The sequence below is a fragment of the Cupressus sempervirens genome, chromosome 9, assembly GCF_028749045.1.
Source record: "Cupressus sempervirens isolate cs-2001-9-10 chromosome 9, ASM2874904v1, whole genome shotgun sequence".
In the NCBI taxonomy this organism is placed as follows: Eukaryota; Viridiplantae; Streptophyta; class Pinopsida; order Cupressales; family Cupressaceae; genus Cupressus; species Cupressus sempervirens.
Window position 1 is genome coordinate 548,801,063 of NC_143126.1, and position 12,344 is coordinate 548,813,406.

The 12,344-nt window shown below is 34.8% G+C and overlaps 1 protein-coding gene across 1 annotated transcript in view; it reads right to left on the reverse strand.

Annotated features, from left to right (window-relative positions):
* Positions 1 to 2,730: 2,730 nt before the first annotated feature.
* Positions 2,731 to 12,344, reverse strand: part of LOC149539811 (uncharacterized) — a 64,726-nt gene continuing 55,112 nt past the window's right edge. Inside the window, exons 4-6 of the mRNA XM_089801010.1 lie at positions 4,121 to 4,247; positions 3,819 to 3,872; positions 2,731 to 3,532 (exon numbers count right to left, since the gene is read on the reverse strand). Of these exons, the coding sequence (XP_089657136.1) occupies positions 3,461 to 3,532; positions 3,819 to 3,872; positions 4,121 to 4,247 (253 nt within the window). The 3' untranslated portion in view covers positions 2,731 to 3,460. The remainder of the gene's footprint in view (positions 3,533 to 3,818; positions 3,873 to 4,120; positions 4,248 to 12,344) is intronic.

Consider the following 12,344-nt stretch of genomic DNA (forward strand, 5'->3'; position numbering starts at 1 on the left):
ACCAAATAGATGACCACACGATGAATAATATTAAATTAGAAGCACTACGATGGTTGGAATTAGATTTTTAACAACATTAGTATGTAATTCGTTGTAGAGAAAATAGAAAACCCAGCAATGAATTGAATGGGAATCTGAAAACTCCCTGCATTGAAATAAATTTTAGTAAAAATAGTCAGTTCGCGATCTCCATAACAGATTAATGAAATCAGGCTCTCAACTAGAACAAACTGAACGATGATTAGCCCGATTCCATTGAATGGCTTTTCTTTTTTTAGTTGAAATCTCAGTCTTGCAGACGTAAATTGGCAAAAGTTTATTTTTAAAATGTCAATGAATCCTATGGGGATCTGTAAATCCTTCCCACTAATCAGAATCACAGAGATCTTTATAGTTGTGTCAAATAAATAAATAAAATTCTTTTTGGCTGTTCTTATAAAATTTATTGTAAATGCACAGAACCCATACATAGTCGACACAATCGTGGTACAGATGATTGATAAAACATCTCCAAAATAAATAACAGACTCAGCCACCTAAATTTTGAAATTTTATGTTTGCGCTCACACGAAGCTTTATACAAGCTCAAAATACATTTTTAATATGGGAAGAAACTTCAGGGGATAAAGGAGATTAACCAAGATGAGCAAAATAAAATATAATAATATGAAGAAGACCCTGCTCAACGTCTGTCCTCCCAATTACTTGTCGTCTAATAGGAACACAGATGACACGCTATCTTTGAGAAATTACCTTGTAATAGCTACTTGAAAGATGCGTCAAATGACTTGCCAGATGTTAATTTCTTACCAATTTTTTGAGCAGGAAATTAAAAAGATTGCCCAGAAAAATTAGACAAGCCAATGGAAAAATGGGAATTTTGGAGGGAGAAAATCCATTTAATAGACTTAATTCTAGCTACCATAATATAAAGCATATGTTAAGAAGATTTTCAAACTTACCCAAATTGGAAGTAATGAAAAAAAGAAACGTGAAAACATTAGTCACCGCCTTAGACGGCAAGGACTAACAAGGTGGCTAAATGAAGTTGAAAAAGAAATATAAAACAAAGCAATGAGGCTATTGAACAAAAAAGCAAATAAAATGCATCAGAAAGAGGGAAAATTTATTAAAGTTCCAAATTCCAACTTGTTAAAGTTCGAAATTCTTACACAATCATATGGCTGCCTAAAAGAAAACCCACCGTACATTCTTTTAGCGGTTCTTCAAAGGAATTGAAAAAATTTGTTGAAAAGGCCTCCACCATAGGACAGAGAAATTTAGTGATTTCTCCAAACGTATGGCTTTGTGATCATCATAGTTCTACCGTACACCTTTTGTCTTCGTCTACTCCATAAGTATGGTAGGAAAATTACTGCGAATGCCCTGAATCAATGACTATACAACCAGCTTAAATTTCTACTAATCCCTGCCCTGAATCAATGACTATACAATCAGCTTAAATTTCTACTAGTCCCTGCTATACAGTCAATTTTATGTAATGCAAATTGCTTTGATGCAGTCAATTTTATGTTGTACAGCTTCAGGTCGACCATTTTGTGAGACCGTCAGCTACATCTATTCAGTACAAATTTTCAATCATACAATACCTGCACATTGTTTGGTTGTACATCCCCTTGGATTATCTTTACTTGTTAGGCTTGTTGCAGTACAGTTGCATACTAAAATGCCATCCACTCTAAAACCCCTACTAAGGTTGTACACCTACAGTTGTACACAGTCGTACAACAGAGACACTACAACATTTCAATAATATCACCTTGGTACAGTAATCAGCTTGCCAAAGTATTTTCCGGATATATACATTCAAATTTGGCAAGTTATTTGTATCATCTGGCACAACTCAATTATTTGTATGCCTATTGGCAGGTACATTCTATGCACAATGCACTGCATTCTAGATGTGATAATGACCAAGATGAACTTAATTAATAAGTTATACTTTCTGCTTATAGCTAAAAGCCCATTACAAATTTGAAGTTGACTGTACCAGAAGATCCACATTCCATTGCACTATGCACTAATTCTTCATCGTAACACATTCAAGTTGTGATTTTATTATTTTGGTTTAAGAAATGAAACATCATAAATTATAACTTTCCCATTCTATTACCACCAAAATTATGGGAATGGATGACGAAGTTTGTAATACTTGACTTTGTAATTTTATTGTACATGTATTAATTACTTGTTCACTTATACATAATTTTTCGGGATTAGTTGTTAATGGGTAACGATGATAGTGTTTTGTTTAGCCATCAAATACTTGAAAATTTGATTTTGTTCACAATGCTCCTAATTGGACCATACGAGCACGCACTTCCAATAAAGCATTCATTGATCTTCATCTATGATTATCTCATACCTGTTACATTCCATTTAAATTATAATAGGTAGTCTTATTGTTTGGCAGTTAATAGTGTCTTCCCATGCATGGTGTGCATTTGTGTCTTTGTGCATGGGGATACGTGTAGGTATGTGCGTGCTTAATATTCCCTAAAGATGAATCAAGTTTATTATATTAGACAATGTAATTATATTTTATTAAATCGTTAAGAGAATGATTGCAGTCTTAAGAGAATGATTGCAATCTTAAGAACAACAAATTAGCATCCACCCAAACTTCAATTAGTTTATCTGCAATATTATTAATACTATTTCAAAGAGTAAAGATCCTAAGATCCCTTCACAAAGATAAAAATACCAATCTTTCTCGAAGAGATGGCAGTAGTTAGAAAGCTATATATATATGGAACAACAGTCCTGTTGCGATCAAAAAAATCATCAAATGCCCAAACTAAGTGGTACATGCAAAAAGTAAGGGAAGATGCATTGAATGAACACCATCATTTCCTACCCTAGTAACAGTGACTCCATACATGGATTTTCCATTACTTTTTGCATGAACGTCTTCACTCTAAAGACTATTTGGGACTCTGTATGATGACTCTGTATTATTGAAGTGGGTAGACTCAAACAGAGGCATGATTACATTTTATGTACTCGCTGTGTATGAAATGCTAACAAATTTCTTGTGTGGATCCCCACATCAAATCTGAAACTGGAGAAGCTTCAGTTAAAAATTTGTAACAATAAATCATAAGGGCACTTAAAGAGGCAGTCTTACTACCAAAGCACCAATTGCCCTTCAATATAAATAATAAAAGGCAATGTGAGCTTGCTTGAATAACAAAAACAAGCAATGGCTCATGAGATTATGGGGTCACAAGATTAGCATCTCTCAATGATTAACATTATAAAATCACTTATCTGGAATTCCATTGCCCAATTGATGCCCGCTTCGAAGGGATTCATTCATCTTGCAGGCAATGAATGAATGATTTTTTTCAATGAATTCTATATTATGTATGTGTATTTACTTGATCCGGTGTATCCAATTTATCTTCTCGAAATTGCTGTGTATGATCTACATCATACCTCAAGCTAGAACAATGAGTATCATTCCCACAACCATCAAAATGACAAAAGGGAGCTTTTTCCAAATCTTCTCCTGAAACAAAAAACAAGAATCCCAAAACCAAATGAGGTCATTCATTATATTATAATGCATTTGTGTATTGATAATAGTCTCTATAACTAGGCATGGGAGCATATGCAAAGTGAACACAAGTATCCCTGTGCACGATAGCTTATTCACACATGCAAATTTGTATACATTCCTGTGCACAAGATATGCACTGATCCATATTTACATGCTCAAGTACTGAAATTTAGCAACTAAGCTAGCATCTTAGATTTCATTTAATTAATCTGCCAGATCAATGAAAAATAACTACCTTGAATACTACTCTTCCAACTATAACTGATAGTAGAACGTTACTCCTCTTTGCCTGAAACAGGTAAATATTAAAGATCAGTCAGGAGCTGTTAAGAGATATAAACAGAAAATATGAACTCCTAAGCTTATATCAATTCTGATAGAATTATACATAAAACCCTTGAATCACGTGCAGATTTGCAATCTCTCCTATAGACATTCCATCAGCTTCATATGCACAATTTCAAATAGACCTGTCTTTAATGTTTCTTCATTGCTTTCAAATGTAAAACCCTGGGTGTTGAAGGGACAGTGACTCACCGCAATTGCATAGGAAACCAGCAAAGACTCCAAGCTCTTCAGATAGCAGATAAATGCCACTACTTCAAAAAAAGACACGATCAAAAATGCAGGGAACCAGCGGAATAGATGCTTAAAGGATCTGGGACTGCACAGGCCACAAGTAGAGTCATTGTCTCATAGCTCCCTATAGAAATTAAAACAAAAGAAAGTTCCCAAAGAAAGAATTCAAAAATAGAATTGCGTTTAAGAAAAAGCATAATATAAATGATACTCCTCATATGATGATAAATCACTACAAATAAATTCATCGACTCCTGAACCTTTCAAAACAAGATACAACACAAGTTCACCCAAGCAATCACAAGTAGGCATCAACGTAAAGATGATTCAAAACGAAACCATCAGAAAGCTACAAAGGAGCACCACATGATTTAAGAGTGTTTGAGGGTCGGCAATTTTTTGGAAAGTGAACCAAGCTGCAGATTACAAACAATGCAAAGGAAATAATCTTTCTCAGAACTAGCAAATTTTACAAGTATCTACTGTCTAAAATTAGAAATATCAATTGAGGAAAGATTGTTGAGAATATTGTCTAGGGCACATTCGAAGCCTGTTGTAGAAGTTGTTCCTTATGATGGAAAATTGGACACCAATGCTGTGTTGGATTGGATCTCTGATATGGAGAAGTTCTTTGAGTTTTAAGGCACTCCTGATAATAGGAAGGTGAAAATTGCAGTCACTAGGTTGAAAGGTCATGCCTCACTATGGTGGGAGCATTTGCAAACTGATAGACAAAAGAGAGGAAAGGAGAAGATCAGGACTTGGCTGAAAATGGTGAACAAGTTGAAGAAGAAGTTCCTTCTTGTTGATTACCAAGTTAGCTTGTTGAGGAAGATGCAAAATTTGAGAGAAAAGGACATAACAATGTGAAAGAGTATACTGAAGAATTATACAAATTGGGCATCATATCTAGACATGTGGATGATGAGGTTGAGAAAGTTGCAAGGTATTTAAATGGATTGAGATTTGGAATTCAAGATCAGATAAGTTTTGTGAAATTGGAAAGTGTGGAACAAGCATATCAATATACCTTGAAAGCTGAGGAAATCTTGACAAAGAAGCATGAACAAAGACAAAGAGGTAGAGGTGGTAGATTCTAGAGAGATAGAGGTAGATCTTATGGAGAAGGTGGCAAAGCTGACAATTCTGTGCAAGGCAAAGAAAAATTTGAATGGAAAAATGATGACAAAGGCAGGACCGAATGGAAAAGTGGTAATTCTTACCGAGGAGGTACTAGTTCTTACTGAGGAAGAGGTAATTCTTACACTAGAGGTGGCTTTCATGGTAATTGTTTTAGATGTGGTAAAGAAGGGCATAGATCTTTTGAGTGTAGATACTCTAGTGAGAATGAACAAAGTAACAGAAATGTTATGATTCAAGGAGATCTTGAGGGTTCACCAAGTGGATCTTGGAGAACTGATGGTGAGAAGAACTTTGTGTAATAAAGGAATTGATGAGGAACCTATACTTAGGAGAAGTCTTTTCAAGACCAGATGTAAGATAGCTGGGAAATACTGCAAAGTGATCACTGACGATGGAAATTCAACAAATTTGGCATCAGATGAGCTGGTTACAAAATTGCAATGCAAAGGCTGAAGCATCCTAAATCCTATCATGTTTCATGGATCAGGGATGAGCATAAGATATTGGTAAGTAAACAATGTGTTGTGAAATTCAATATTTGAAATTACTTTGATGAAGTTTTGTGTGATCGTATGCCTATGCATTGTTGTCATATTCTGTTGGGTAGACCTTGGCAATATGATAGATATGCTATGCATGATGAAAGATTGAAACAATATACTCTTTGGGTGAATGGAAGAAAGCAAGTATTGTTACCTTTGATTGAAAGTCCAAATGAGGTTAATCCTACTACTGCTCGAGTTTGTGTGGTCAATGGGAAGCAATTTGAAAAGGAAATAAAGAAGCATCAAATCAGTTTTGCCATAATTCCTAGAGGATTGAATTGTGCTAGTAGTAACCGAGTGACAGATAATAGTGATGATTGAGTGTCAGACAGTAGTAACCAAGTGTCAGAGGATAGTAGTAACTGAGTGACAACAGAAATTAAGCTTGTTGAATGAGTATAAAGAACTTGTTGCAGAGGATATACCTGATGGTTTACCACCAATAAGAATTGTTGAATGAGTATAAAGAACTTGTTGCAGAGGATATACCTGATGGTTTACCACCAATAAGAAGTCATTGTATAGACCTGGAACTAGTTTGCTGAATAAAACACCATATAGATTGACACCTACAGAGAATGAAGAACTTAACAAACAAGTCAATGAGTTGTTGCAAAAAGGTTTGATTAGAGAAAGTTTGAGTCCATGTATTGTACCTATTGTATTAGCACCTAAGAAGAATGGAGAATGGAGGATGTGTCCTGATTCCAGAGCTATTAACAAGATCACAGTGAAATATAGGTTTCCTATGCCGAGGATGGATGACATAATGGATTATTTGAGTGGAGCAAAGTATTTTACCAAGATTGATTTAAAGAGTGGCTATCATCAAATCAAAATTAGAGAAGGTGATGAATGGAAGACTTCGAGACAAAAGATGGTTTGTATAAATGGTTGGTTATGTCTTTTGGTTTGACTAATGCACCTTAGTACTTTCACGAGGTTTGTTTATTTGGATGATATTAGGATATTCAGTAAGACTTAAGGAAGAACACCTTGAGCATGTTAGACAAGTATTGCAGAGACTAAAAGAGAAGTTATTGATTAATTTAAAAAATTGTTCCTTTATGCAAAAGGCGATTGTGTATTTGGGATTTGTGATTTCAGCTGATGGTTCAAGAATGGATCCTGAGAAGGTTAAATCAATTTTGGAATGGCCTACACTTGCGAATGTGGGTGAGGTAAGCTCATTTCATGGTTTGGCTAGTTTCTACAAAAAGTTTATAAAGAATTTCAGTTTTGTTTGTTATGCTATGACTGAAACAATGAGAGGAGATAAAAAGGATTTTAAGTGGACGCATGGAGCTAATAAGAATTTTGAGACTTTGAAACAAAAGGTTGTTGAGTTACCTCTATTGGTTTTGCCTGATTTCAATAAAGTATTTCAAGTTGAATGTGATGCAAGTGGCAGTGCAATAGGAGTTGTGTTAAGTCAAGAAAGTAAACTTGTTGCTTTCTTTAGTGAGAAGTTGAATGATGTTAAAAGGAAGTATTTTGTGTATGATCAAGAGTTTTATGCTATTGTTCAAGCCTTGAAGAAGTGGAGACATTATTTGATTCTTAAGGAGTTTGTGTTGTATACTGATCATAAAGCTTTACAGTATTCGGGAAGTCAACATAAATTGAATCAAAAACATATGAAGTGGGTTGAGTACTTGCAGAATTTCACATTTGTGATCAAGTATAAAAGTGGAGTTACTAACCGAGTTGCTGATGCACTAAGTAGAAGGCATTCTTAGTTGACTGAGATGAAGATTGAAGTTATTGGTTTGATGAAATGAAAGAATTGCATAATACTAACCTTGATTTTTCTGAGTCATTGAGAGAGTGTAGAGCACCAAGTCTATTAGATCAAATGAGTAAGTATGATGAGTATTTTATTCAAGAAGATATGTTGTTCAAAGGAATTCAATTGTGTATAACAAGAAGTTCTATGAGGCTTAATTTGATTAAGGAAAAGCATTATAATGGTTTGGTTGGACATTTTGGAATTGATAAGACATTGAATTTGCTGAAGGATAAGTATAATTGGCCACAGATGTATAAGGATGTTTAGAAGTTTGTAAGGAGTTGTGGAATTTGTCAAGTTGCAAAAGGAGCAAGTCGGAACACTGGATTGTTTACACCTATTTAAGTTCCTGAGGAAACTTGGAATGACATTAGTATGGATTTTGTTCTTGGATTGCCTAAGACAACAAGAGGGTATGATTCCATATTTGTTGTTGTGGATAGATTTTCTAAAATGACACATTTCATACCATGTAAAAAGACATCAGATGTTGTGCATGTTGCTGAGATTTTCGTCAAAGGGATTGTTAGATAGCATGGATTACCAAAAAGTATTATTTCTAACAGAGATAGTAAGTTTGTTGGTTATTTTTGGAGGACTTTGTAGAAGAAGATGGGTATTGAGTTGAGATTTAGTTCTACATTCCATCCACAAACAAATGGACAAATAGAGGTTGTGAATAGAAGCTTGGGTAATTTGTTGACATGTTTAGTTGGAGATGAGCAAAATAATTGGGATATGGTATTGGCACAAGTTGAGTTTGCATATAATAATTCTATGAATAGGAGTACAGGAAAAACACCTTTTGAGATTGTTACTAGAATGCAGCCTATAGGAATATCAGATTTGAGGGATGTTGCTAGTGAAGAAAAGAGAAGTGATGGAGGGAAAATCTTTGCTGGTTTTATGAAATCTTTGCATGAGAAAATGAAGTTGACAATGGAACAAAGTAATCAAAAGTATAAGGAGAATACTGATGAGTCTAGGAGACATGTTTCTAAAGTTGGTGATGAGGTGATGGTTCATTTGAAGAAAGGAAGATTTCCTATTGAAACATACAGTGAGCTGAAAATTGCAGGAGTTTGGACCTTGTAGAGTTTTAAGGAAGTTTGACAGTGGTAATGCTTATAAAGTTGGGTTACCTAATGACATGGATATATCTCCTATATTCAATGTTGCTGATATGTATAAGTATCATGAGTTAGATGACGAAATTGTTGTACTAGATGATTATCCTAAGAAGCAGATTGAAGAGGTTGAACAGATATTGGATTAGAGAGTTGGTAAAAGCACAAGAGGAAAAGATTACTATGAGTATTTGGTGAAGTGGAAGAATAGACCAATTGAAGATGCAACGTGGATTTCCCAATCTGAGTTGCATTCAACTCAGGTTGTGACATCTCAATGATTCAGGAGAATCATTTCTTTCAACCCCAGTTGTCTGATGCAAGAGCATCCTAGGTTGTCTTGTAATCTCGCTCATTTGTTCATTCTAGTAGTTATCACCAAGTTCCAACAATGTTAACCAAGTTCTAGCAATGTTAACCGAGTTCCAACAGTTTTAACCAAGTTCCAACAGTGTTAACTGAGTTCCAGCAGTGTTAACTGAGTTTCCTACAGTGTTAACCAAGTTCCAGTGTTGCCCAAGCATTCCTTCATGTATCGAGTGAGCCTGATATTTGCTGATGATTGGTTCCTTCTTTGACCAAGTTTGTCTGTGATTGGTTCTCAGTTTGAGCCAACTTATGTGTTTAATTTAGATCATGACTTTAATGATAGGATCTTGTCTTGGGATGAGTGCAAACCGTTTTAAGGTCGGCCTTTCTATTATGTAATGATCTAGAATCATTTGTAAGCTGTTTTGGCAAGTATAAGTAGAGGTAATTGGTTTAGGTTAGAGAGACTTAGAAAGTTAAAAATAAATGTATTTGGAAAAGTGAATTTGAAGCTGGATCGTAGAATTTGAAGTTGTATTTTGTATCAAGTCGTAAACCAGAAAGCCTCACAGCTGGGCGTGTATGCTGATAACTTGATGAATCAATATAAGTGTTTTTTTTCTCTCTCTCCTTGGTTTTGTTCTCCGTGTGTACGCTTCCATTGTGTTTACTCAGCAAGGTGTTTGGATAGTTAGGCAAACCTCTAGCCCTAGCTGTTCATATCCCTCCTTGCATCAATAATATACCCCTCACAAATTGCTAGTTGTTTAATAGCATCATCGACTTCTATGCTTTGAGTAGTCTACCGCAACATACTCTGATGTTGATATCATATCAATCAAATGTAGGTGAGTCTTGCAAATGTCACTGAATGATATTGAGGCTTAGTCTAACACTGAGCTAAGGTTTCGTTATTCTGAAAGATGTCACTTGATGTGAAATGCCACATGTAAGCAGTGCTACTCCACAAACACAAGAGTAAATTCTATCAAGATGCTACTTTCAACAGCCAATTTTATCTCATGTTATTACAGGCATACACCATTACTATAGATGCATATGTAATCTCCTATTTCCTATGCTCAAAAGTTACACTTTTCACCATCAACCTAGATAATGTAATTTACGATACAATAATCTTCAATCTTGAAGTTGTTCTCTGCAAAGTGCTCATCCCAATATAGATGGATTTTGCAAAATTTGGAACTACATGCCAAATCACACACCAACACAACAAGATATGGTTCTGATTCAATTCTAATGAACTCCATTTCTCATATCTTCGTCATTTGACTAAAATTTTAATATGTCGTGAATAATATCCATTCTATACAGACTTTTAAGTCTTGTGAAAACTTTTATACTGAAAACAACCAATTAAACAATACTCAATATGGATATCGTTTAATATCTTTACAGAATAGTTAGTCTGAGTTCTATATCTTTGTCATTTATATGATGCTTATTGCTTCTATTGGGTTTTGTATTTCCACCAAATGATCCAGATCTATATATAAAGAAGAAAAGAATGTTCAATGCCAGGCTATGGTGATGAATAACTAATTATGTTATTTTATTTGATGATCCCCCTTTGGAAATGAGTATTGATACATCTTAAGTATCAGGATGTAAGAAGGGAAGAGTGTGTCTCTTCACCACAACCCTAATACTAGGCTTTCCATCACATCTTTACAGATTGAACCTTTGTTAGTTTTGTAATTAGTTTGATATTCTTAAAATCATGCCTTGTGTAAACACATAGAAGGATTGTTGGTTTTAAATATAAACATCATCATAAAATACTGACGATACATCGCACAATACTCATCTACAGAAGATTCACGATAAATCACACAACGATTGCCTACAATAATGATCAAATGCTTCTTGCTATATTTGCACGCACAATTGACACCATGCTGATAGTATTTATAATAACATTAATATCATAGGCTACAGCAAAGATCCTGCAATGAGCACTTCAAAAATGTCACCAAAGAAACATGTCGCTGAGATACAAAACTCAATGCTTTGGAAAGTCTCTTCAGTTCCAAAAAAACAAAGACAATGCTTCAATTGTTGATTTTAATTAATATGTGCCCAGAAGTCTGTTTGTTGTCTGACTTATACAATACATCTCCTGTCATGTTATCTCTATCTCGGCCAATAATTGTTTCCCTGACAAATATCTGATGCATCATGATCCAAATACCCCTCCGCATATGATCATCCAATGCATGATTGCTGACTGGTTCTTCAATTATTTCTTTACTCCCACTTTTGTTTTGTCTGCTCATAACTATCAGAATTTAGTATTATTGTCTGTGCAGTTGTAAATATGAAGGAGGACATCTGCAATACTATTGGCAGATATTAAATTGGTCGAATCTCCCATAGACTTCATCGTTTTCCTTATTCTTTTCTGCTCTCGACTGCACTGATACTATGTTTTATCTGTCCGTGACCAAGAGGAAGAGAAGTAATTGCTATTACTAGTTGTAAACATCTGTTCTCGCCCAGTTACTCTTGTTTGACTAAGTTGCCGGTTCGGATTCTGGTTCAGATGCGGGTTCAACATTCGGGTTCAAGATTCACTCAAAAAAAATTGGGCTGGGTTCGGGTCGTTCTGGGTTCATCCATACAAGAATATATATATATATATATATATATATAAACATATGTTGCAGCAAATAATTCATACACCACAATGCTAATAACTTAGAATGTGACGTTTCAGGTCTGCTGCTGCATAAAAGCCCAAAATGACATCATTTTAGGTCAAATGAAACAAAAAAGTGCTTTATTGAACCATTAAAAAGTCAACAAAAAGTTGTCGTTTCCCATATTCGCTGTAAAGTCGTTGAAATTCTGCCCAGGCTCATTTGACCCAAACCAAATTTGATCTAAATTCCTACAAAGTCAACGAGGGTTCAAAATTACGAATTTGCAGGGAATTTACCAGGAAAATAACGAATTTGACATGAATGTGAAGTGTGAACCGACTATGAATTTGAGCGAATCGAATTTCAACTTTCAGCTTTCTGGAGTGAATATGATAACTTAGTTGTTCAATGATATTGTAGTTTCCCATCTATGTTTTCTTGTGTTTTAACCTATATTCCATAATTAGGATTTACGTGATCCCTTGTTAGCAACATTGTTTTTACTTTACTTATGATCATTTGTTTGTTCTCCTCTCTTGTTCCTATACATTTGCAGCCTATGCTCTGATATCATATTGAGTTTTATAGGATCGTTTTCTGCAAATG